Below are 26388 nucleotides of genomic sequence, written 5' to 3' on the forward strand. Positions count from 1 at the left end.
GAAGAAAAAAAAAATCAATTAACAGCTAAATTACTGTCTCTGGCAGTTAAATAACTGCCGGAGACAGTAATTTAGCAGCCAAGACAGTAATATTAATTAAAAAAAATTAAGAAAAAAAAATTATTAAAAAAAAAAAAAGTCAACGCCGGTCTCCGGCGGTCAACGCCGGAATCTGGCCGGAAAAAAAAAACATTTCAGAAAAAAAAAATATTTTCTGAAAAAAAAAATTTGAGGGGTTAATGTGATATATTTGTTTAAATCCGGGGTCAATGTGTAATATTAAGGAAGTTAGAGCATAATTGGTGGAATTGATAAGAATTATATTATGGAGGTATTTTAGAGAATTGATAAGAATTATAATTGGTGGAATTGATAAGAATTCTCCAAAATGGGGTTTTGGAGAATTAGGGATTTTAGAATAAAAATAGGGGAGAAGAATGACGTGTCGCTCCACATCACATTTTGTCAGCCAAGTAGGCACTGGGTGTTGTACAACTCGACATTTAACGGCCACAGAGACGTCACGTGAGCCACGCGTGCTATTTCCGTCGAAGTTAGCTGCCGACGTTAACGGCAGAACATAAAGTGATCAAAAGTGGCAAGTTTGAGGACATATTTCGTGGATTGAAATGTTTGAGGACATAAATCGTTTTAGTGGTAAAGTTTAGGGACATAAATTGTAATTTTCCCGATTCTAAACACACAAGTTACATATAGCAACTAATTAATTATGAACATAAGAAGAAAATGAAAGAATAATATTTCGAACAGTTATCTTAATTGTTACCCCGGTCGTCTTAAAGTTAGTTATTCTTGGACGACGACTTGGAATATAGGGACGGAATACTCTGCTCGTTTCTGAAGAAGTTAGTTGGATCCACCTTAGTTTTTATCTGCACCAACCTTTTGAAGTTGTTCTTGAAATACTTGAGCCCCCAAACGCTAGCCTGCGCATAACTTGTTGTTGTTTTGCCATCTCCTCCGTTATAATTATTTACTCCCAAATCGAGGTCTCGATAATTCATATACGAAGCTCTTGGAGATTTTGAAACGTAAGGAGTCATGTAATCATGTAGTTTCCTCGACCAACTTGTCGATCTTTCCGATGCAACTGCTCCACTCTCTTCCCAATAAGCCAATTGTTGAATTTTGTATAGATTTCCCGCTCTGTGTGGGAATGGCAGCGCGGTTTCCGATATTTCCTTCATTTTTCCACCGTACGGGACTACTAACAACTCCCCCATATTTGCTTCTCTCTCGAGCAACAATTTCCACATTCCTTCGAACCCTTTTATCGAGATTGGTTCCTGCACATAGTCTAGTTTCGCTTTGAAGTAATACCTTGTTATCGGAAGCGTGCTACTTATTTCAGGGTTTCTGCTCGTTACGACTTCCGGGGAAACTTGTATCGAATATCCCCCGAAGAAAAGTGCCGATTGGATCCAGCTCACCTCAGTGCAATCTTCTCTCCTGACTCCCAATTCCGGAAAGCTCTGTTCCAACAACGGCAGCAGTTTGTCGACCCCACCGAGATACACCGAATTGAAGTTGGCTTGAATAGTTTTGCCGCCAGCAACTCCACTCGAGTTCACCGGTCCAATAGAAATCGAAAGCAATATATCTTCGTCAAGATTCGGAGCAATATATTGCCATTTATGAACTAGCTGAGTTGCATTCTGCTCCAGTGTTCTTCCAACGGAGAATATGGTTAGGGTCTCCGGAACCGTAACCAACTTCAATTTCCATGCAGTTATAACACCGAAGCTAGAGCCACCGCCACCTCTAATGGCCCAAAAAAGATCCTCTCCCATCGATTTTCTGTCAAGAATCCTTCCATTAACGTCGATAATACGAGCATCGATAATATTATCAGCGGCAAGGCCGAATTTCCTCAGCATCGGGCCGTACCCTCCACCACTAAAGAGACCGCCAACTCCGACGGTGGGGCACGCGCCTGCCGGAAAAGCGAGCGTCTTACTTGTCTGGCTGATTCGATAATAGAGCTGCCCGATGATTGCACCTGCCCCAACCCATGCAGTTTTTTGGTCAACGTCGATTGAAACTTCGCTGAAATTAAACAAATCGAGGACTACAAATGGAACTTGAGATGTATACGAAAGACCCTCGTAGTCGTGGCCGCCACTTCGAATTCTGATCTGCATGCCATTCTCTCTGGCGCAAAGGATAGTTGTTTGAATTTGAGATTCTTCGAACGGGGTAACGATTACTTGAGGTCTGGGTGTTGAAGCTGATCTGAATCGAAGGCTTCTTACGGAAGATAGTAAAATCGATAAATACGAAGCGTCGTTAGGGGTATAAACAACACTAGAAATTCCAGTATTGTTTTCAGGGCCGGTCCTGACATTTCCGGGGCCCTAAGCGAGCTTTTGAAAATTTAAATTTGATGCGGTAGTGGTTTTTGTTTTCCATCCCCAGTGACCACAATTAGGGGTGAAAGTCGGATGGATCGGATCGGAATTAGCCTTTTCGGAAAATTTCCAAAAAAAATCGGAACTACAAAATCATTTCCAATTCCAATTCCAAAATTTTCGGAATCTAAAAATTCATTCCAATTCCAAAAGGCACGGAATTTTCGGAATTTCGGAAAAAAATCGGAAATCACATAAGCTTTAAAATTTCAAAACTTAGCCGAAATTTTCTAAAATGTTCATAATTTTTCAAAAATAAGAGCATCCACGTCGATAAAAGTAAAACTAATAACTACTAAATTTCAGTTCAAAAAAATAAATAAAAACAAACACATCATAATATCCAAGAAAACTTCAAACAACAATTCATTATATCAAAATCCTAAAACAAAACTTATAGGTGTATTTTTCGGAAAATAAGTATTATATAATATACACTATTTATAGGTGTATTTTTCGGGAAAAAATCGGAATTTTTCGGAATTAAGTCGGATCGGAAATCGGAAATTCCAAATTTATTTTATACAATTCCAATTCCAATTCAAAAAGATCGGAAAAATTCGGAAATCGGAATTTCGGAAGTCGGAATAAAAAAAGTTATTCCAAAATCGGAACTTTTCGGATCGGAATCAGCGGAATTTGGAAATTCCGTTCCAACTTGCACCCCTAACCACAATAGATGAACAAAAAGCCAGGATGAAAAACATTTTTAATTTGACAAAATAATTGTGTAATTAATCTGAGCCTTAATTGAAAATAGATGTAAGGACCTAATCAAACTAAATAAAAAGACTTGTGTATGGATAGCTCAAGTGATTCATTCATGATTTATAAAAAACCAATTTTACATTGATAAAAGATAAAGATATATATATATATATATATATATATATATATATATATATATATATATATATATATATATATATATATATATATATATATATATATATATATTAACTTTTTTTTTTTGGGGCCCCCTTTGAGAGTGGGGCCCAAAGCCATTGCTTGTGCCGCGTGGCCTCACGGCCGGCCCTGATTGTTTTGCAAATGAAGGGATAGGCATTGTAGAAAATCATTTTGAGGCGGACTGTGGGACGATTGAGCGTGGCAAGAATTACACGAAAGGATAATCGATACGATCATGAGAATAGAAAGAAAGGAATTTGGAGTGTTCATTGTAAAATATTAATAATATGAAATATTGTACGTGTATGTGTAGGTTGATATTAGAATGAGAATGAGAGCTTCTATTTATACCCACATATTACATATACATATATGTTATCAAAAGACTTTGTGAATTTGTCAATTCAAAGTTGTGTTTTGTGTATTGCCGTATGAATTAATTAGTGTGGTTCGAAGACTTTCCTTTTTCATGGACTTTTCAGTTTTCAAGCATCGCGTAATTAAGTCTTCCTTTGAATGGGTCTTTTTCTTTTCAACTAAACAAGGAGCTATAAAAAAAACAAATAATAATAATAATAATAATAATAATAATAATAATAATAATAATAATAATAATAATAATAATAATAATAATAATAATAATAATAATAATAATAATAATAATAATAATAATAATAATAATAATAATAATAATAATAATAATAATAATAATAATAATAATAATAATAATAATAATAATAATAATAATAATAATAATAATAATAATAATAATAATAATAATAATAATAATAATAATAATAATAATAATAATAATAATAATAATAATAATAATAATAATAATAATAATAATAATAATAATAATAATAATAATAATAATAATAATAATAATAATAATAATAATAATAATAATAATAATAATAATAATAATAATAATAATAATAATAATAATAATAATAATAATAATAATAATAATAATAATAATAATAATAATAATAATAATAATAATAATAATAATAATAATAATAATAATAATAATAATAATAATAATAATAATAATAATAATAATAATAATAATAATAATAATAATAATAATAATAATAAATAATAATAATAATAATAATAATAATAATAATAATAATAATAATAATAATAATAATAATAATATTTATAAAAACCCCTTAAAACTTGTACCAACTTAAAACTTACCCCTCAAAAACCCCTTAAAACTTTCCTGAGGAGAAATTCAACACATATTTCACCCTTTTCTTGAAAAACCCGTGATCCTTTCTCCTTCCCTACTCCCATCCCCCTATTTCCATTTTTCTTCTTTCTTTCTTTTTTTAAATTAATTTTCTTTCTATTATTATTATTATCACCTTAAAAAATACAAAATCTTCCGTTTCTGATCAGATAATATCAACAGTGTGTTTCGCTTTCAATCATTAATTATTTCAACATGAATGAATTGATGTTGTTAGTTATTACACCAACGAGGCATAATTTTGAAAAACCAACAGTTAAGAATAGCATCACCATAATATAACCTTTCCATTGTTTAACCTTAAAGCACATATACAACAGGAACAAACTTAGTAAAAACTGTACATTTTCAATCATTCAAAAACCAATCAATAGATTGCTGCAGCAAAATCAAGCTGGTTGCGATTTTCATCGACAAGATTAGCCCATCCAACAACAGATTTCTTGCGTTTTCCATTGTTAAGAAAACTGCATGCTAGCTTGAGAAATCAAGCAATTTCCCTTCTCCTCGACTACATGGGACGAACATCAACACATACAAGTAAGTGTGTCTCAAAAATAGTAAATCATTGAACTCGATAATAAATTATTGAACTCAGGAGCAAAATCAGTTATTGAACTGAAAATGGACCGTGAGCCTTTTTTATCTACACGACAAAAGATCAAGATTTTGGATGTCGCTTTCAACAGCAGTGGAAATCCAAGTCTCCATTTCACAGTCATCATTGCAATCACTAAAACACTTCTTTCCATATTTCTCTTTTCCTCCGGAAATTAGAAGACAATATTTCATAAATTCATAAGCAGCATTTTTTTGTCAAAATTAGACATAAAGACTTTAAAACTTATGATTAATATGCAGCCACCTTACTACGTAGAAGCAAATGTAACTACACATGCCTTGGATCCTCGTTCAAACAATAAGATTTCCTTGAGCTTATACATCGTGAACATCTTTTCCACGGGATTATAGCAACATGGATACACTATTTCCATCCTCTCCAAGAATTGACCATTCCTCAAAAGATATCTTATCATTTCAAAATCGTGCTTTATAGCTTCGATGCCGACAAGCTTTATAGTTCTAAGATGTGATAATAGGCATGCCGGCACTCGTTGGGGTTCCACCCACCCTTTCACTTCTTCATCAACCTGATCATAACAACAACAAACTAAAAAAAAATGAGCTCACTTACGTAACACAATAAAGAAGCATAGAAAAAGAAACCGTAAAAAGTTTTTTTATTGCATCAACAAACCTTCTGGAGAATAAGGATTTCAAGATTATCAGCATTATCAAGGAACTTCGAGAGAAAACAACAATCCGAAATTAATTCAAGTTTGGTTAAGTTGCGAAAAGTTGTTGTAGTCCATGCAGTGAATACCGAGTCAATAATCTGGAGAGACAAGCACAAAGAAAACATAAGATTACTACCCATCATCACTACACGTATACACAATGAGCTGAAAAGGGATCGTCGAACCCATACCTTTGTACATTGTGATAAATCTAATTTTAGGAACCTAACATTCCAGAGCCCATCAAAAAATCCCACTAGCGACCGAGAATAAAGAAAACTGTCATCTGGGTTGATACTACAACAGTCGATTTCGATATCCGCTTCAATTAAGGAGGTTAGCGCCCCACATTTGATATACTGATTTGCGTAGTCAAGCAACTCGAGATAAACAAGGGCGGGGGTGTTTATCTCCACCTTGTTGTAGTCTTGATTTTCGGATTCTTTATCGAAATGATAACTGACATCGAGCATTTTGATTGTGGGTGAGGATATTTTACAGGAACAATAATCGATGCACAATTGCAGTACCAAGTCCTCAAGCACCGGGCATCCCGAAATAAGGTGCGAAAGGGACTCGTCACCCTCATATTTAACATGTATTAAACGAAGCCTTTTGAGGTGAGGCAAAAAGACGACACTGCCCCTATCGGGGACGACACCGCAGCGGTGGAGCGTCAAATCAATTAGGGTTTTGCAGGTGAAGAGGCATCGAGGCGAATCGAGATGAACAGTTAGGTAAATTTCGATGTTTTGCACATTGCGCTCAACGGCAAAGGTAATCCATGTCTCGATTTGATGATAGTTGCGCTTGGTGCAATCGAAGAGAGAGAAAGTATTGATGTTGTGCAATTTGCGGAGAAGTAAAACCCTATTTATGGTATCTGAATTCTCGTAGTAAAAAAATAAATTGGGGACGTAAGACCAGAGATACCGCCATCTTCGGGATAGAATACTGGTGGCGACGGAGTTACTTGTTGCCGGGAGAAAAGAGAGAATGTGAGAGAGGATTGAGTCCGGTAAATCGCTGAGTCGATCGTTTTGCTTCTTGCTGTACTGTTGTTTTACTATCTCCATAACAAATTGGAAAAGAGGGGGAAAATTTATTTATTATCTCAAAGAAGAACAAGATGCTGGTAATCGACAGTGCTATTTAGACGGCGAAGGGGTTTTGACGAAGCAAAAGATGCTTTTATTTTTTTTTTATTTTTTTATTTTTTTTAGTATGTCTAACATCCCTCAAACCAAATTTAATTAGATATGAGTGACAAACTCAAATAAAATATTTTAACAATATCCCTATTTTAAAATAAAAATTAATGTACATCCTTTGATTTTTATTTAACCCAAAAATACCCTTACAATATCTAATAAAAGTCACGTGTCTCTTTTTTTTCTCTTATTTCTTTCTTTCTCTTCCCCCGTGTCTTTCTCACGCCGCTCGACATCGCCGTACGTTCTGGTTCGTTCTCTCTCTCTCTCTCTCTCCTGATCTCTCTTTCACACACGTCCCCCCTCCCTTCCTCCTTTTTTTTTTCTTTTCAATTACAATGAAAATGATGAAGGCTATGATGGCGGCGGTTATGGTAGGCGACGACAATTATGGCGACGCTCGGTGTAGGGGTTGCATCGGGAGGCTTTGCGTGATGGCAGGCTCGTTGTTGGCTTGCTACCAACATGGATGAATCGTGAAGGTGGGTCTGTGTATGGGGGGATGGAGAGGGAGAGTAGTGGCGGTGGTGGTGGCGGAGGATCGGATTTAGGGTTTGTTGGGAAAATTTTTAAAAAATTCGATTTAAATGTCTACAGATGTCTATGATAGTCTATGCGTGTCTATGGTGTTTGACGGCTAGGGTTGAAAGGAGTTAGGGTTTCTAGATGTCTATGGGATACTACGGATTACTACGGTTTCTACGGGTTTCTGTAGATGTCTACGGAAAAAAATAAAAAAAATCATAATTTTCAATTTATCTAGAAAAGAAGGGGAAAAAAATATATTTTATATAATGAGAAAAATACGAAAAAAAAAAGAAAAAAAAAAGAAAAAAGAAACCATAATTTATAATTTTATGTAGAAAAGGGGAAAAATAGATTTTTGTATAATGAAAAAATATAGAAAAAAAAATGTGTTTCACGGAAAAAAAAAAAAATGGTAGATGCAAACTTAAAAATGTTAAATAATACCATAGTTCATCATAGTATATAATTTTGAATTTGTGAGTAGAGGGCCATTTTTGGAATAAATTTAATAAATGATGTGAAACAAATTTTAATTAGACTTGTTATTTAGTTCTAATACGGTTTGTCACCAGGGACTTATATCTTAAGAGAGAGTGGCGAAATTATAAATTGGAATTTCTACGTTATATAATATTTTATCTTTATATAAAATGTATTTTCTAAATGTTTAAGCAAAAAAATTAAAGCTTTGACCGCTCAAATTTGAACTGATTTCATATTTAACCCCTCTTGTTAATCAAAAATATATTTGGTCCCCATGTTTCAAAAATGCAACACTTTTAGTCATGTTCGTCATTTTTTTGTTAAAACTAACAGAATCAAGTGTGTGCCCATTACTGCCTTAACTAACGGACTAACGGTAAGTTTCCGAGCTAGGGATAGATTTATTTGGAACTACTCCGAATCCGGGAAATTTACAGTGAAATCTTGCTATCAAATCATTCTTTCAAGCGAGTCCAAGCCTGTGCTCGAGCGGGCCTAGAAGGAGCATTGAGCTTTGGGATTTCTAAGGACTTTTGGAATCGGTTTGATTCTTGCAAATCCAACCGGAAGTTAAGAATTTTATTTGGAGGGCGACATATGATATGCTCCCAACTAATGCATGCAGCTCTTTTCCAGAGACGTGTTGCTCTCAATCCCTTTTGCCGGTGTTGTATTTCCCAAATTGAAACTGTTGTGCATGTAATGCTGAACTGTCGGGCCATGGCAGGTATTTGTAATCTGCCTCTTTTGGTCTTCCTCTCGGGTCTGAGTTCCCTTCGTTTCATAGCTGGTTTACGTTCTTGAAACGGGAGCTCAACAATAAGTTGTTTTGTCTCGCTGTGGTATTTTGGCCGGAGTCGCGGAATATAGAGGTCCACGGGAGCAACAACTTATGGGGGAAAGGATATATATATATATATATATATATATATATATATATATATATATATATATATATATATATATATATATATATATATATATGTTCACGGGAGCAACTAACTTAAGTTGAGGGGTTTATTGCTAATTTTTTGAGACTCGCTATTTCCACCCTAAAAATATCTTATTTTACTTTCAAATTAATATATTTCCTATTTTATCCATTTTTTCTCTTTTACAAATTCATAAATTGTCCACCACCAAACTAAATAGAATATGGATAATTAGCAAGAACCCCCCAATGTAGGAAATGTAGTTAAGAAAAACCCCCCTCCCAAAAATAATTTGAGAAAACCCCTTTGTCTTTGACCCAACTCTCCTCTTAAATTAAATTTCCCATTATGCCCTTTCACAAACCTAATCTCATTATTCCGTCTCTTATTTCTCTCCCAATCTAACACTTGCGAAGACACAAACTTCTCCCATGGCAGCGGCGACCGAACTCCAAAACAACACCGCCGAGTCACCGAGCCTCCGATATTCATAGCCTATGCCCTGGCGGCGCTCAAGCGAGCCCGGACCACCGACGTACGGCTGCCCGGAGCAACAACAACCCGTTGTCATCGTGAGAGTCCAGCTCTGATTGTCGTCGGAGAAGGAAATTAGACTCTTCATCGTATCCATTCGCGTCCAAAAACCTATTCACCATCGTAGATCCATGATGAGAATTCCTCTTTTCGCTGACAATTGTGGTTGTGATTTCGGAACGGGGCTGATGTGTGGTCCATTAAGGGAAGTAAGTTGAAACTCTTACCCACTATGTATGTGGATTCATTTATTATTGTAATTTTTTCAAAACCAAATTCTAGGTAATTAATTGTTTCGGATCCAAAATTTTAGTTGATGAAAAAGTAAGTTGAAAACTCTACCCACTGTGTTTTTAACTCTTGTCTTGATGTTGATGTTTTAATCTGAAATTAACAATTTGTTTGGTTGGGTGAAGGAAACAAATGATATATGGAATTTAATCTTTTACTCTCATGTATTATTAATTCCACTAGGGCTCCAATAATCTTATATGTACTGCGTGTTTCAATAAATAAATGTTGTAAATTGACTCTACAGAAAGAATGCTCGTGTGCGGAGGTGGGGATGGTGATGGTGTGATGACGAGGGGAGCAGAACTAGGATTTTTTGGGAAGATTGGGCGAAGGACGGCTGTAGAGGAAGTCCGCGCATGTTAATCCTTAATCGACTATGTACATGTTCATAGTCCATTAAGCTAATCGACTATGCTCTGGCAGTCGATTAAGGTTGATCGACTCCAATTTTTTTATTTTTTTTGAACTTTTTGTTTATTGATTCCAATTGTATAACTCATTTATAATATTTGTATTTTTTTTTTTTTGTAATATATAGTTGATGTGCCTAATTGGGCTTTAACCCAAAAAGCCCAAGAGGCTCATTCAAAGGAAAAGCCCAATACAAAGGCCCTTAATTATGAACTTCATAAGAAGCTTTTGGGAAAAACTCTAATGTTTTTTGTCCCACATTGGTTTTCTAATATTATCAACCACATAATAAGGTAAGCACTATTTAGGCAATTAATTAATATTAATTGTTTATATTGTGATAGTTTTCTGACTTGAGCGTCGGAGGACAATCGCCAGGCCACCACCGGCGTGTCACCTAGTGTTTTCAAGTGTTTTGTAGGTTAACGAGTGGAGCGATCCCTTCGACTACCTCGGACGCGTGGCAAGGACTCTCGGCATTCCCGATATTGGGCTTGAAGATTCCCAGACTTAGGAGACTTGTGGGCTTCAAGACCATTGGGCTGACCCAACATTTTGGAGCAGCATCATTTTGGCGCCGTCTGTGGGAATGCAAACTAGATCGCGTGTCATGAACGGAGGTGGTCAAGGCGATCCCAACCAGCTTCCTTGAGGAAACGACGGAATCTCAGAGCCGCCTCGAGATAGCGGCAGAGTCTTAGAGCCGGCTCGAGGAAGCGACGGAGTCTCAGAGCCGCCTCGAGGAGCGGTAGAGTCTTAGAGCCGCCTCGAAGCAAAAGAACTACGAGAGCGGCCAACGAAAAGGGTCAAGGCGATCCCAACCAACCGCCTCGAGGAAGCGACGGAGTCTCAGAGCCGCCTCGAGGAGCGGCAGAGTTTTAGAGCCGCCTCGACGCAAAAGAACTACGAGAGCGGCCAACGAAGAGGGTCAAGGCGATCCCAACCAACCGCCTTGAGGAAGCGACGGAGTCTCAGAGCCTCGAGGTAGCGGCAGAGTCTTAGAGCCGCCTCGAAGCAAAAGAACTACGGGAGTGGCCAAAGAAGAGGGTCAAGGCGATCCCAACCAACCGCCTCGAGGAAGCAACGGAGTCTCAGAGCCTCGAGGTAGCGGCATAGTCTTAGAGCCGCCTTGAAGGAAAAGAACTACGAGAGCGGGCAAAGAAGAGGGTCAAGGCGATCCCAATCAATCGCCTCGAGGAAGCGACAGAGTCTCAGAGCCGCCTCGAGATAGCGGCAAAGTCTTAGAGCCGCCTCGAAGCAAAAGAACTACGGGAGCGGCCAGCGAAGAGGGTCAAGGTGATCCCAATCAACCGCTTCAAGGTAGCGGTGGAGTCTCAAAGCTGCGGAGAAGGAAAAGAACTACGGAAGCGGCCAACGAAGGTGGTCAGGGCAATCTCAACCAACCGCCTCGAAGTAGCGGCAGAGTCCCAGAGTCGCCTCGAACGAAAAGAACTACGGGAGCGGCCAACGAAGGTGGTCAAGGCGATCTCAACCAACCGCTTCAAGGTAACGCTGGAGTCATAGAGCCGCCTCGAAGGAACGACGGGAGCGGCCAACCTTGCGGGATCTTCAGTGCCGGTCATCTAGATGACTGCAGAGGAATTACAAGCCTTAATGGAGAAGACGGCGGCCAAAGTAGCATCTTGGGCATCGACGGACGCTATAGCTCAAAGCACAACTGACTTTGAAGAAACTATTCATATCGGAAGCGATCCTACGGATTCCGTGCACGTTCATACCACTCCGCCAATTGTGGAGCTCCATGACTCAGAAGAAAGAGTATCGCTCGACGGCCAAAGTTATTCCTCCGAACGAGCTCCTCGAAGATACATTAACCACCACTCGCCTCAGCGTAGCGCATCCTCAGACTGCGTGCCTCGAAGATACGATCACCACCACTCGCCTCAGCATAGCACATTCTCAGACCTCGCGCCTCGAAGAAACACTCACTGCCACTCGCCTCAGCGTAGCACATCCTCAGACCGCGCGCCTCGAAGATACGCTCACTACCACTCGCCTCAGCGTAGCACATCCACAAACCGCGCGCCGCGAAGAAATGCTCACCGCCACTCGCCTCGGCATAACACATCCTCAGACTGCGCGCTTCGAAGGGAAACTCGTCGCCAATCACAGCGTCCACTAAGGCAAAGAGCCTGAGCCCCTTCAAGGGAGAGAGCGACGCAAAGCCGTCGGATGAGAACCGGTTATTCCCGGTCGTATGACTATCATCAAAGGTCTTGAGTTGGAGGACACCACGAACATGCGCACCACCGCGAAAACTCCCCTCGAAACTAACTCGGAAGTAGAGCTTCCTGACACCAATAAGCGAGAAGGCATCGACCAGGCTCCGATGACTGCAATTAAAGGAGTCCTCGGCGAGAAGTCTAGAGGTCGATGGCCGCTCACTTTGGGGCATTGTCCACCCGAATTACCCATTTATTCCTGCTACTATGGAAGAAGTGTTGCCTCTCTGATTCAGGATCCCAATCTCCCCCAATTCGACGAAATCGGGGATCCCCAAGATCGCTTAAGTAATTTTTACGCCAAGATTGACCTCTACGGTCTTAATACGCAGCTCACTGCAAGATTTTTCGGACCACGCTAGCTGATCAAGCACAAATTTGGTTCAACGGCTTGCCCGGATGGTCCATAGACAATCTGTACCAACTAGCGACGGTTTTCCGTCACCAATACTCTATAAGCAAGAAATAGGCCAAAACTGGTCGTATATCTTCAAGGTCATACAGCGGGACGGAGAGTCGCTCATGAATTAACTGCAACGATTTGTCAAAGCAGTACATGAAGTCCCCCTCCTAAATCACTAAATGTTAACCAACACACTGCAACACAATTTGAAGTATGTTCGTTTTCAAGAGTACATCGCAGGCCGACCCCCTACGACCCTAGAGAAGCTCTTGAATCGCACTGAGAAGTACGTTCGGATTGAGGAGACTGCAGAGATGAGGGTACCCCTTAAGCGAAAAGCACGATGAGGGAAGTCACAACTATAATATAAAAGAAGAGAAGTTCTCACCTCTCAAGGATAAACTTGTTGACATGATGATCATCACAGAACAGAAATGAATTCTATAACTACCGAGATGGATGAAGGAGAATCCAGAATGATAAAATTCGGATGATTACTGTGAATACCACAGAGATCGAGGTCACACTACTGAGGAGTGTTTTCAGGTTATGTGAGCGCTCGGAAGACTTGTCCAAAACGGGCACTTGAGAGAATTCCTAGAACAATCACAATCTTGAAAAAATACTTTACTTAGTATTTACTATTGCCCCACGCGGGCCCCATGTAATTTCTTTTCAGCAATAAGTCGGTGGCATACAGCCCCGCACAATATTTTCAAGGTATACCGCCAGTCGCATGATTCTTAATAAACTATTTTAGTCGGTGGGATACCCCAGCCGTGATTTCTACATCAACCATTTGTCTTCTCCACACGTTTTCGTTCAAGGCATCTACAATCGATTTAACAAAAAATCAATAGACTAAAAAACTAGCTAACGGAGAAGATATCAAGGATCACAAAGGGTCTGGCCAACCCGAACCTTGGTTTCTCGCTCTCCAAAGTTCCAAAATATAGAGCAACTAAAGCTCAGGGGAGTCTTACCCGCCACAAAAACTTAGGTAAACGGGTAGACTTCCTACATAAAAAACTTAAGGGTCTGATCAACCACCAAGTGCAAAAATACGGTCTTCCCACTAGGCGTTAAAGCCAAGGGATACCGTCTTACCTAAAAAGATAAAGTAAAAGCTTATTCTTTATGAGAGCCGAGCCTCCCACTAGGCGATATAGCCAAGGGATACCATCTCACAAAAAAAGATGAAGCATAACTCATTCTTTACAAAAATACGGACTTCCCACTAGGCATTAAAGCCAAGGGATACCGTCTTACCTAAAAAGATAAAATAAAAGCTTATTCTTTACGAGAGTCGAGCCTCCCACTAGGCGATATAGCCAAGGGATACTGTCTCACCGAAAAAGATGAAGCATAACTCATTATTTACAAAAATACGGACTTGTCACTAGGCGTTAAAGCCAAGGGATACCGTCTTAGCTAAAAAGATAAAGTAAAAGCTTACTCTTTACGAGAGCCTAGCTTCCCACTAGGCGATATAGCCACGGGATACCGTCTCACTGGAAAAAAATGAAGCATAACTCATTCTTTACGAAATGCTTCCCACTAGGCAATAAAGCCAAGGGATTTCGCCCCGCTAAAAAGATTAAGTAAAGCTCATTCATTACGAGAGACGGACCCCCCACTAGGCAATATAGACAAGGGATACCGTCTCGTCGGAAAAGTTGAAACATAACTCATTCTTTAGGAAATGCGCGATTCTCACTAGGCAACAAAGTCATGGGATATCACAACTTCCTCTAAAAAATTTGGCGACTGATCGCCGCTGTACAACAAATGGGCATACCTTCAAAAAATATCTATCGCCTAACTGCAGCGCCCACCTCTGCAAGATCTGATACGATCCTAGCAAGCTCCAAGTTGAAGAATTGGAAGAAGCGAAAGCGTACAAGTTTAAGGAGTTTATTCGGTTTGGAATTGAAGAATGAAAGCTTGGATCAGGTCTTTGAGGAGTCCTTGGTTTGGAATTGGAAGAAAAGAAAGAGAAGAAGTCGTTGGACAAGTCGAATTCCATGCATCCGAGATTCTCGCCTATTCTAGCAGAGTTTACCGTTCGAGTTATAACTCTCGCATTCGAAGTCCAATTGAGCTGATTCAAAATGATTCAGAAAGCTAACTAAAAGATCTACAACTTTTATGTTTTGAGCGAAGAGATATTCGAAGTGGAACAGTGTCGAAATTGAGCTTTAATTGCATGCACGTGCACAGCCCAATGTCGCGAGTTAAGAAGGGTGATCGAGACGTCGACTTAAAGATCAAGTTATCTTATTTATTTATGCACGTTTTTAATTTAGTATTTATTACGTTTTGATTATTTTAGAGTCTTTTATGATTAGGATTTGCTTATTTACATGTTTCCTTATTATAGTTTAGGTAGGAGTCCTTTTCCTTGTGTAAAAGGAGTCTTTTTAGACCTTATAAATAGGCTGCCAATTTGGCTTATTTGAGGGGACGATTTTTGATGATTTAATTGAGGTTATTCTCTTTGGTTCTTTAAGAGCTGTTCGAACATATTGGTGGATTCCGTTTGTTCACCCCGACTTATCAATCGAACTTTCGCAATCGATTGTGGCGTCTTCGCATACACCCCTTTGATTCCTTCTTTAGGACGGTTCGGGATTTTGATATCCGAAGTATTGATATCGGATCTCGTCACTTTGTTGGCGAGGTTTGTATCAAGATCCTTGTAGCTGACTTCAAAATTTTCGGCTACCTTGAAATTCAAGGAAAACATGAAAATTATTTCGTCTTCGAGCGACTATTCCTAATTACTCCCAGGCAGACCCACGGGCTCTGGCTCAACTTGGGAGTGGGGGGCTTAATGATGTGCCTAATTGGGCTTTAACCCAAAAAGCCCAAGAGGCTCATTCAAAGGAAAAGCCCAATACAAAGGCCCTTAATTATGAACTTCATAAGAAGCTTTTGGGAAGAACTCTAATGTTTTTTGTCCCACATTGGTTTTATAATATTATCAACCACATAATAAGGTAAGCACTATTTAGGCAATTAATTAATATTAATTGTTTATATTGTGATAGTTTTCTGACTTGAGCGTCGGAGGACAATCGCCAGGCCACCACCGGCGTGTCACCTAGTGTTTTCAAGTGTTTTGTAGGTTAACGAGTGGAGCGATCCCTTCGACTACCTCGGACGCGTGGCAAGGACTCTCGGCGTTCCCGATATTGGGCTTGAAGATTCCCGGACTTAGGAGACTTGTGGGCTTCAAGACCATTGGGCTGACCCAACATTTTGGAGCAGCATCAATAGTTGATTTGTATTTTTTTCGCAGTTGTGTTTTGTTATTTTTAGTAGCAGATTCTTAATCGACTATACTTCACATGATAGTCGATTAATATACTTGATATAAAAAACAATTTTAAAAACAAAAAAAATTAAAAAAAAAAAAAATTCCTTAATCAACTATGAAGCATAGTCGATTAAGGCTAATGACTATGCTTCATAGTCGCTTAAGGAAACTGATACAGAAAAGACGGAAAAAAACGGGAAAAAAAAAAATTTGCTGAGCGCGTGACCCTGTTATGATGTGGCGGGCGCGGGCAAAGCTGGAAAACATAATGGCTGAAAATGGGTGTGGGCTTTTCTCAAATGGACTAAAATATTTTGGGCATCCCTCCATTAAAAAAAATAGTGAAGGGGTTTTCTCAAAGAGCCCCATTAGAATATTCACAAAAAGAACTCTACTATTTTCCACAAGAATCTTTACCGTATAATCTCATGTTTCTTAAGAAATAAATTAAGAGTGCTTGTGTCGGAAAAAAGAAAACAAATATTTTTGATATTATTGTTTTCCGTGGATTAAAATTTAAAAAATGGGTTACTTTTCATTCAGCATAATTTGCCCAAAAGCTGATTTAAATTGAATTTTTATTAGAATCTTGTTTTACCCTTTTATGTTTCATTGCCCAAAAAAAAAAACCAACTTAAAATAGATGACGATTAAATAAATAAAATGGAGAGTGGTGGATTAGATATTTATGATATTTTATATAACTTTTGTGGTGAATTAAGATAATTTGGAAGTGGAAGTATTACCTTTTTTTTTTCTTATTTAAAGGGAAAACGTGTTAAATCAATAATCTGTGGTATATATATTGAAATTTGTACATACCCCGTTCAATAAATAAATAAACATTCTAAGAGCAACTCCAATGGAGTTATTAAATGGGGTATCTAAACCCTTAACTACCATTTTGATCATTCAAGTTAGAAAATTTTCACTCCAATGAAGTTATCAAATGAGTTTCTATTTTGATATTTTGATTTTTGGGATGTAAAAATACATCCAGAAGAAATAATATCAATTGGAAGTTACACAACTTAACCGCTTAAATAACCAATTAGAAAATGACATGTGTTAATTAAAATATATAATCACATTATTTATTTTTAATTAACAACTATTTGATAACTATGGTTGAAGCAAATAAATATATTTAGGTATCAAACTAAAATATAAAATATTAAATAAATATTTGATAATTCGTTTTAATATATATGGGATGGAGTTGCTCTAATAATTGGTTAATATACTTTGTTGAAAAACTTATTCTTTAATATCATACATCACAATTTACGATTAATTTATAAGTCTTCATTAATAATGACCCAATTGTCATTTTCTTTTTCAACATTTGTCTTGAATCTTGCTCTAATTTATTTTAGTGACTATTAGTGAGAACCCCTCTAGTTTTATTTTATTGAGGATGGATCCAGCTCCTTTTCCTTTATTAGTGAGAGACCCATCCTTTTTTATTCTCAAATTTACCCTTCCTCTATTCACTACCTACACTACTTTGATACACTTTTAGTTTTGTATTTTTTTGTATTTTAATTTTAATTTTCGTTTTTTTTATTTATTTTTTATTTTAAAAAAATATTTAAAAAGCATATTTTTTTAACTTTTTATTATATTTTTTAAAAATATTTTTTTACTATATTTTTGTGTCTTCAGTTAAAACAACTATATTTCAATAAAACAACTATTATTAAAACAACTGTTATTAAAACAATATGATTAAAACAACTATATATCTCCAAGAACTCTCATTTATCAAAATCAACTATTTGTTAAATCAACTATTATATTCAACTAAAAATTAATAAAAACAACTATATTGCTGCACGAAAACAACTATATTGCTGTACGAAAACAACTATATTGCTGTATGAAAAATATCTATAAATCTATAAATAACACCATACAATTTCAACAAAAACAAACATCCATTATTTTAACATAGTATGGACATTATAAATAAATAAAAAAGTGTCTTTAAAATCCATCCAAGAATATATTCTCTAATTGCCCAATATATTCAAAATAGTCGTGAAGGAACATTGCGTGTTTAATAATATACAAGAACAAGATATCAAGCAAATCTTTATAAATTTGAGAACACTGTCAACATCCTGGACTATACATGCTGCAAAACAATCTTTCAACATTAGTATTAATCGATATCGGTATCGGTATCGATAAATAATAACAAAAACAAAAGATAGATGTAATAACTTAGAATTATTTTGCCACGCCTAAACAAACTCAACAAAGGAAAAGTTCAAACAGTTAAATTTCCCGTGACACCCAAATCTTTTGTTTCTGATTGGATAATATCGACATTAGGTGAAGCATTAGCATATAAAATGAAGTGATTCAGTATGAATTACCAATGATTTCAGCCTGCATGAAGAATCTTGTTGAAAGTAGTATCTACCTTTTCATTGTCTATCTTTTTTTTTTTTATCTCAAAAAATAGAATATATTAAACGAAAATAAACGGACAAGAGTCTACAATGAGGCTTCCTCCATCACAAAAAAACAAGCAAGAGGGAGAAGATTAATAGAAATCACCCCACAAAAATTAGAAGTGCAAGCCCAAGAAGCGAGGTTATGAGAGGCAAAATTAGCGTTCAATATTACATTTACACTAGTTAGAATAGAAACAAAACCTAGCAAAACGCATACATACATTTTCACATGATTCAAAAACCAGTCAATAGATTGTATACAACAAAAATCAAGCTGATTGTCACTTTCACAAGAAGATAAGCCACAATCATATCAAAATGAAGCCTTCTCTGCACATGCATGCCCTTGCATTTGTACCCCCAACAACTGCACCTTCAATCCCAAAACCCGATTTCTTCCAATTTTTTTCTTTTTTTAACAATCTATTTTTGTTCCCAGAGCAGCATTCTTTCTCTACATTGCAAGAAAATGAACTTTAAATAAGTCAGCGTAGCGTGTCTCACAGATAGTAAATCACATTTTTTTTTTTAATTTCGGGTGAAGGTATATTGGAAGAAACAAAATTGAGATTCCTCGATTACCAATTCCTCAAGCCGAGAGTCATCAGCATTAATATGGTAACAATATTTGTTCAATATAAACATCAATACACTTTTAACAACTTACGATTCTGCAGCCCCTTACCATTTAGAAACATAAGCAACTTCACATGCCTTGGATCCTCGTTCAAACAGTGAGATTGTGTCGAGCATATAACTATGTTCCACAGGATCGCCAGAAGAGGGATATACTATTTCCATCCTCTCCAAGACTCGAGCATTCCTCAAAAGATATCGCATAATCGGAAAGATGTGCTCTTTACCTACAAAGTGGAAAAGCTTTATAGTTCTAAGATATGATAATAGGCATGTTGGCACCTGTTCGGGTTCCGTCCATCCTTCTATGAGTTCTATTTGTTCAAAAACCTAATCATAACAAACAACAAAAGAAAAGGGCTGTCAATTACGTAAAGGGAAAAAGAAGGAAAGAAAAAAAGAACACTGCATCAACAAACCTCGGAAAGAATAAGAATTTCAAGATGATGAGCGTTTTCAAGGATCTTGGAGAGAGAACGAGAAGCAACAATCAATTCGAGTTTGAGAAAATCCTTTCGTTCCCCCTTGGCGCCGCAAATATCGATATCTGCTTCGATTAAGGAGGTTAGAGCCCCACATTTGATATGTTGACCCGAGTAATCGACAAACTAGAGATAAACAAGGGCAGGTGTATTTATCTCGAGCCTGTGGTAGTAGTCTTTATTGTCAGGTTCCTCACCATGAAAATGAAGATTGACGATGAGCCTTTTAATTGTGGGCGAAGATAGTCGACAATGATAATAGTCGACGTATAAATAGATTTCCAACTCCTCGAGCAACGGACATCCAGAAAGAAGGTGCTGAAGGGATTCATTAGCTTCGTATTGAGCATATATAAGATGAAGCTTCTTCATCTTGAAAATTGTTGATGAATACTAAATTGGGGACGTAAGCCCAGACATACCTGCATCTTTGACCTAGAATGCTGGTTCTTACCGAGGATTTGGTCGGGAGGAAAAAGAGAATGTGAGTCAGTACTGAGTCGGGTAAATCACTGAGCCGGTCAACTGTCTGTTCGCCATTCGAACGGTTATGGTGGCGTGAGATGTGCTCTTCTGAGTTCGGACTTCGGAGAAGAACAAGAAACGGATAAGAGCACCATAAACCTTCACCAAATTCCATGTTTATCATCTAATCTAATTTATGTGTTTTTAGTCTCCTAACCTAATCTAAATCTCTAAGTTACCATTATACCTAAAATATAGTGATTTAGTTTAGTCTCCGACCCTGGTCAAACTTTATATCACTATATTCCAAAATCCTATATTTTCACCAATTTTTTTGGTGAAGAAATTTTCATCTCCCACCCACTCACTATTTTACCATTTTCTTTCCACCAAATCCTTTTTTTTTCCTATCAAATATAGAAGTGAAAATAAGATTTGGTGTAATTAACACCATTTTATAATTAGCATATAAAATTATTATATTAACTAATTTCATGTGATTACCAACTTATAAATATGCTTATAGTAAATATATTAGTGTTAATTTGTGAATTAGTTTCAAATAAGGTTTTAACGAGGCCCCTGTTATCTGTTAAGTAATTTTTTTGGCGAAGAAAAATGTGGTAATGTTTTTATGATTAATTTATCAATGTAAGGGTTTTATGTAATAATTAATGAAATTATTGTTTATTTGTGGTTTTATTATATGTATAATAATCTAAGTCGATTTTTATTCATGTTTCAATAATTTTTTGATATTTATCATAATTTTTAAATTATATATTTAATAAAATCATTATTTAAGATCAAATTCATAATCAATATTTTGGTTATAAAATAGACTAAATTTACAATCAACATTAAACTTATAAATTTGTAATATATTTGGTGAAATGCCATGGGAGATCAAACCAAATCCTATTCTCTAAAAATGGTAAAATGGTGAAATATTAATATTTTATTAGTTGGTGTAAAATTTGATAGAATTGGTGGGAGACTAAATACACTATTTTGTCACTAGAAATATAGAAATTATAGAATGATGTGCTACGGATGAGAGATAACACCATTTTTTCACCACAAAAAGTAGGATTTGGTGAAAAATTGTGTTAAGGATGGGCGATGCTCTAAGAATGTAAACAAGGGCAGGGATATTTATTTGTTCATGTTGGGGGTTTGGACCATATGTTTGTTTGTTTGTTGTTCAAATTGTGGACCACAACTTATCATATTCATCTATTTTATGTTTGTCAACTAGGATATTTAATTTGTATAAGCACATTAATAACTTATCAAATCTGCAACTTGCTTTATAGAACTGTTTTCTGAGTTTTTGTTCTTATTTTGTGCAATTCGACTTATTGCAGATTTTAATAGTGATTATTTCAGTATTAGAATGCACCATTCAAAGAATTTTGTGAACTGGTTGCAGATATTATGTCGGTGGAAACATAAATTATTTTGATTATTGCACCGATGATAGGATTTATGTGATAGAGATGATTGAAATGGCCAAAGAATTAGGATTGAATTGTACAATTTGTTTTTTTTTTTTTATAGTAGGAGTGGTGTGGTAAATAATTCCAATTCCGTGACTCTAATAAAGCATGACATGGATGCAATGGGTTTAGTGAATTTTCTTGATGAGAATAGAATAACATAAAACTATATAGCTTATGAAAGTAATGAAGTATTAAGGGAAAGTGAATATGTGATGGTGAAAATGGTTCATTAGGTAAGCTAGTGAGGTATTTAGGTGATGATGATGATGATGTGTGTAATGATCAATTTGATGAGGGTGATGATGAAGAGCTAAATGCACCAATTAATAAACCCTCCCAGCCTAATGTGCTGGTGATAATACAATTATAGTTGGAAAAACAAGAAATAAAACTCAGGCTGAGGCGCGGATATCTCGCTCTCTTTAAGGAGATTCAAGCTCACCGCAGCAAGTCATTTTCACCGGTTCAGGAGTAATCACTCGACTTGTCCGCTCTAGGATACAACAACCCTACAACATCGTATGACTCAAACGGACTCTGGACAAATTGTTGAGTCCAAAGCTTCACCACAAGAACACCTTCCTTCAAATAGCAAAATTCTCTTTGTATGTGTATATGTGTGTATGGAGAAAAGTTTGTGTCTCACAGAAAGGCTTTAGTACCTATTTATAGGACTAGATGACTCATTAAACTTCACAATTCATTACAGGAAGAATGCACTAATATCACATCATAGGGAGGAATCATGGAAAGATGATCAAAAGTGCATTTCATAAAGCCATCACATGATTCGTTTTTCCCATTGAACCTGGTCGTAGGATCTCTATTTCACAGGTTGGATTTCCTCATACATGGCTTACGATTGTAAGGGCTTCAATCCCATCCCCTCGATGTGCTCCAGACCTTTTCTCTTGCTAAGGCCTTAGTTAATGGATCTGCAATATTATCATCAGATTTATTATAATCAACGATGATAACACCATTTGTTAAATATGATCTCACAATACTATATTTTCTGCTTATAGGTATGGATTTACCATTGTAATAACGATTTTGTACTCTACCGATTGCAGCGGTGCTATCACAATGAATTAATTTTGATGGAATTGATTTCTCAAAATATGGAATTTGAAATAATAAATCTCTTTACCAATTCGCTTCTTCGCTAGCTGAAGCTAAAGCAATAAGTTCAGCTTCCATGGTAGAGTTAGCAATACTAGTTTGCTTTTTTGATTTCCAACAAATTGCACCACCACCCAAAGCAAAAATATAATCAGTAGTAGAATATGAATCACCTGATAAGGTGTTCCAATCTGCATCAGAAAACTCTTCAAGTACTGCAGGATATTTTTTATAAAAAAAGCCACAAGATTTCGTACCAAGTAAATATTTCATAACTCTCGTTATGGCATGCCAATGATCAATACCTGGTTTGCTTGTAAACCTGCTTAGTACACCCACGGCATATGCAATGTTGCGTCTCGTACAATCAGTCGCATACCTTAAACTTCCAATTAAACTAGAATAGTCCTTTTAATTTATTACTTCTTCATTACTTTTCACAGGAAATAAATGTACACTTGAATCAAATGGAGTTGCTAAATGTTTACAATTAATAAAATTGTATTTTCTCAAAATTTTCTCAATATAGTGCGACTGATCAAGTAAAACATCATCACATGTTTTGGTAATTCTTATACCCAAAATAAACTTAGCCTCACCCAAATCTTTCATATCAAAATGACTACTCAACATGTTTTCAATTTCATTAATAACATGCAAATTAGAGCCAAGATCAATAAATCATCACCATATAGGCAAATAATAACAAGTGAATTCTCCCAAGACTTGTGAAATATGTACTTATCACACTCATTGGATTTATAGCCATTCTCAATCATACATGTATCAAACTTCTCATGCCATTGCTTAGGTGTCTGTTTTTATCCATATAAAGATTTAACCAATTTACACACTTTTTTTCTTGGTCTGCATCTTCAAAATCTTCGGGTTGTTCCATATAAATTTCTTCACTTAGATCCCCATTTAAAAACGCTGTTTTACATCCATTTGATGAATTTGCAACTCAAAAATCGCAGAAATAGTGATTAAAAGCCTAATGGATGTAATTTAAGTTACCGGAGAATACGTATCGAAAAACTCTAGACCTTCTAGTTTCTTAAAGCGTTTAGCAACTAATCTAGCCTTAAATTTATCGATAGAACTGTCCGATTTTAGTTTTTTTTCCAAGAACCCATTTACACCCAATAGTTTTACAACCCTATGGTAAGTCAACTAATTTCCATGTTTTATTAGAAATTAGTGATTCCATTTCATAATTTACAGCCTCTTTCCAGAAAATAGCATCACGTGATGACAATGCTTCTTGTAAAGTATGAGGGTCATTTTCAACATTAAAAATATGATAATCAGGACCAAAATCTTTTTATGATGTACCTCTTTTACTTCTTCGTAATTCAAAAACATCATTTTCTTTATTTCTCAAAGCTAAAGTAGAAGAACTAGGTAGAGATAAATTATTTTTTTCACTTTTTTGACACCTACTATTCATGAAAAATAGCAGCACCTAATTCTATAATCACATTATTATCAAGATCTAAAAATCTGTAGGCTCTACTATTAGAAGCATAACCAAGAAAAACACAAGTGGCAACTTTTGCACCCAATTTAGAAATTTTAGGATTAGATAGCCTTACAAAGGCTAAAAAACCCTTCCAAAGCTCAAAAGGGGTTATCTTAGTCTTTTTATGAGGCACTCTATTTAGCACATAACAAGCTGATAATACAGCTTCACCCCAAAGATTTGAATGTGCACAAGACTCAATAAGCATGGAATTTGTTAACTCAACCAACGTTCTATTTTTTCTTTCCGCTACACCATTAAATGATAGAGAATGTGGTGGAGTAGTTTCATGACTTATTCCCAATGATTTAACGAAAGACTTGAATTCATTGAAATCATATTCTCGGCCTCTATCACTTCTAATTCTTTTTATTTTCTTTCCGAATTGATTCAACCTCATGGAGATATTATTTAAAATTCTCAAAGACGTCGCTTTTATTTTTCATCAAATAAACATATGTGTACTTGGAGAAATCATCAACAAAAGTGACGAAATAACGATTTCTTCCATGAGTTAAAATTCCCCACAGTTCACAAACATCAGAGTGAATTAATTATAACAATTCGGTTTGTCTTACTACACTGAGATAAGGCTTCTTTGTAATTTTAGCTTTACTAGAAGCTTCACATTTTTCAAAATCATTTTTAATCATTGGGATTAATCCTAAACTACTCATGATTCCCACCCACATAACGGCTATTAATGTGACATAAGCGAGCATGCCAAAAATTTGTAGAAGAGATCATATAAACAGAAGAAGATACTTTATTCATCTCAACATTTTATTTAAACATCCCATCACATGCATAACCCTTACCCACAAAAATGCCCTTTCCCGTAATTACATATTGATCAGATTCCTTGATAATAGAAGGCCAACTTTATTAAGAAGATAACTATACATTAAGTTCTTCCTCATAGAAGGAGTATGAAGCACATCTTTCCTGAAGTGAACTTCAACTCAACCTCTCCCATTCCAAGCACTTGGGTGGTATGTGATTGTGAATCGCCAAGCAAAATAGTTCTAGGTTCCTCAAAAGGAGTATACACCTTGAACCAATTTTTCTCATAACAAACGTGGCGATTTGCACCAGAATCAGTCCACCACCCATCAACACTTTCAATCATGTTAATGTCACTAATCATAGCCACAAATGGCTCTTCGGTTACATTAGCCTGCGGAGCAGCCTCTCGTTTCCGAAATTTGCAAAATTGAGCAATATGCCCACTCTTGCCGCAAACATAACATGATCTCGGATTTTGTTGATTTTTTTGATGTGCTTGGTTATTATGACCAAAAAAATTCTTGGGAGGTCAATCATTAGTTTTCTTAAGAAAACTTATTTTTTGGCTTCACATATGTATTTTTGCGAGTGGATGCAACATTATTTGATGAAATTAAGTTTAACTTTGTTGCGATGGGTTGTGAATGTTGGGGATCAGGCACGTGTACGCAGCGGAAAATAGAATTTTTTTGATATGTTTTAATTGCTAACGTGGACTCGAGTGGACTTGGTCATGGTTGTTAATTAGTTGCTAAATAAATGGAACTCACGTGCTTAGTGGTTCCCTATTCTTTTGGAGTTGTTTCCTTTTTTATTGCCATTATTTCTCATAGTTAGTTTAGCATTAGATTCTATATATAGCTTGGAACGTATGCAGTACATGATAGGAATAAAATTATCTTCCTACTCAATTATTCTTCTTCCCGATTCTTCTATTCTTCTACTTCTTATCTCATCTGCCAAATTCACATATCAGTGGTATTAGAGCCACGCTCCATGGAGACACGCAACAAATCGAACTTCGAATTTTGTAATGAAGTTGGCGGGATACTAGCCAATCACGAGTCTCGATTTGAGCAAATTCTTAATGAAATAAAAGCCCTACGATTGGAACAAACCCAATCATCTACTGAAACCAATCTATTCTCATATGTGG

The 26388-nt window shown here is 36.3% G+C and overlaps 3 protein-coding genes across 3 annotated transcripts; all 3 read right to left on the reverse strand.

Moving 5' to 3' along the window:
• Positions 1 to 697: 697 nt before the first annotated feature.
• LOC105953745 (tetrahydroberberine oxidase) lies at positions 698 to 3626 on the reverse strand. Its single transcript, XM_088812583.1, has 2 exons — positions 3478 to 3626; positions 698 to 2349 (listed from the first exon to the last, which is right to left on the reverse strand). Exons 1-2 carry the CDS (start codon positions 3606 to 3608, stop codon positions 804 to 806), a joined length of 1677 nt encoding a protein of 558 aa, XP_088668709.1. The 5' UTR covers positions 3609 to 3626; the 3' UTR covers positions 698 to 803.
• A 1212-nt stretch (positions 3627 to 4838) lies between these two features.
• Positions 4839 to 7073, reverse strand: LOC105953748 (putative FBD-associated F-box protein At5g56440). Its single transcript, XM_088812582.1, has 3 exons — positions 6089 to 7073; positions 5858 to 5995; positions 4839 to 5750 (listed from the first exon to the last, which is right to left on the reverse strand). The coding sequence occupies exons 1-3, from the start codon at positions 6971 to 6973 to the stop codon at positions 5469 to 5471; spliced, it is 1305 nt and encodes a 434-aa protein (XP_088668708.1). The 5' UTR covers positions 6974 to 7073; the 3' UTR covers positions 4839 to 5468.
• A 12325-nt stretch (positions 7074 to 19398) lies between these two features.
• LOC148765876 (putative FBD-associated F-box protein At5g38565) lies at positions 19399 to 20263 on the reverse strand. The gene is made up of 3 exons (XM_088812395.1): positions 20258 to 20263; positions 19773 to 19961; positions 19399 to 19683 (listed from the first exon to the last, which is right to left on the reverse strand). The coding sequence occupies exons 1-3, from the start codon at positions 20261 to 20263 to the stop codon at positions 19399 to 19401; spliced, it is 480 nt and encodes a 159-aa protein (XP_088668521.1).
• Positions 20264 to 26388: the final 6125 nt, after the last annotated feature.

The sequence above is a fragment of the Erythranthe guttata genome, chromosome 13, assembly GCF_056151865.1.
Source record: "Erythranthe guttata isolate IM_541 chromosome 13, IM_541, whole genome shotgun sequence".
In the NCBI taxonomy this organism is placed as follows: Eukaryota; Viridiplantae; Streptophyta; class Magnoliopsida; order Lamiales; family Phrymaceae; genus Erythranthe; species Erythranthe guttata.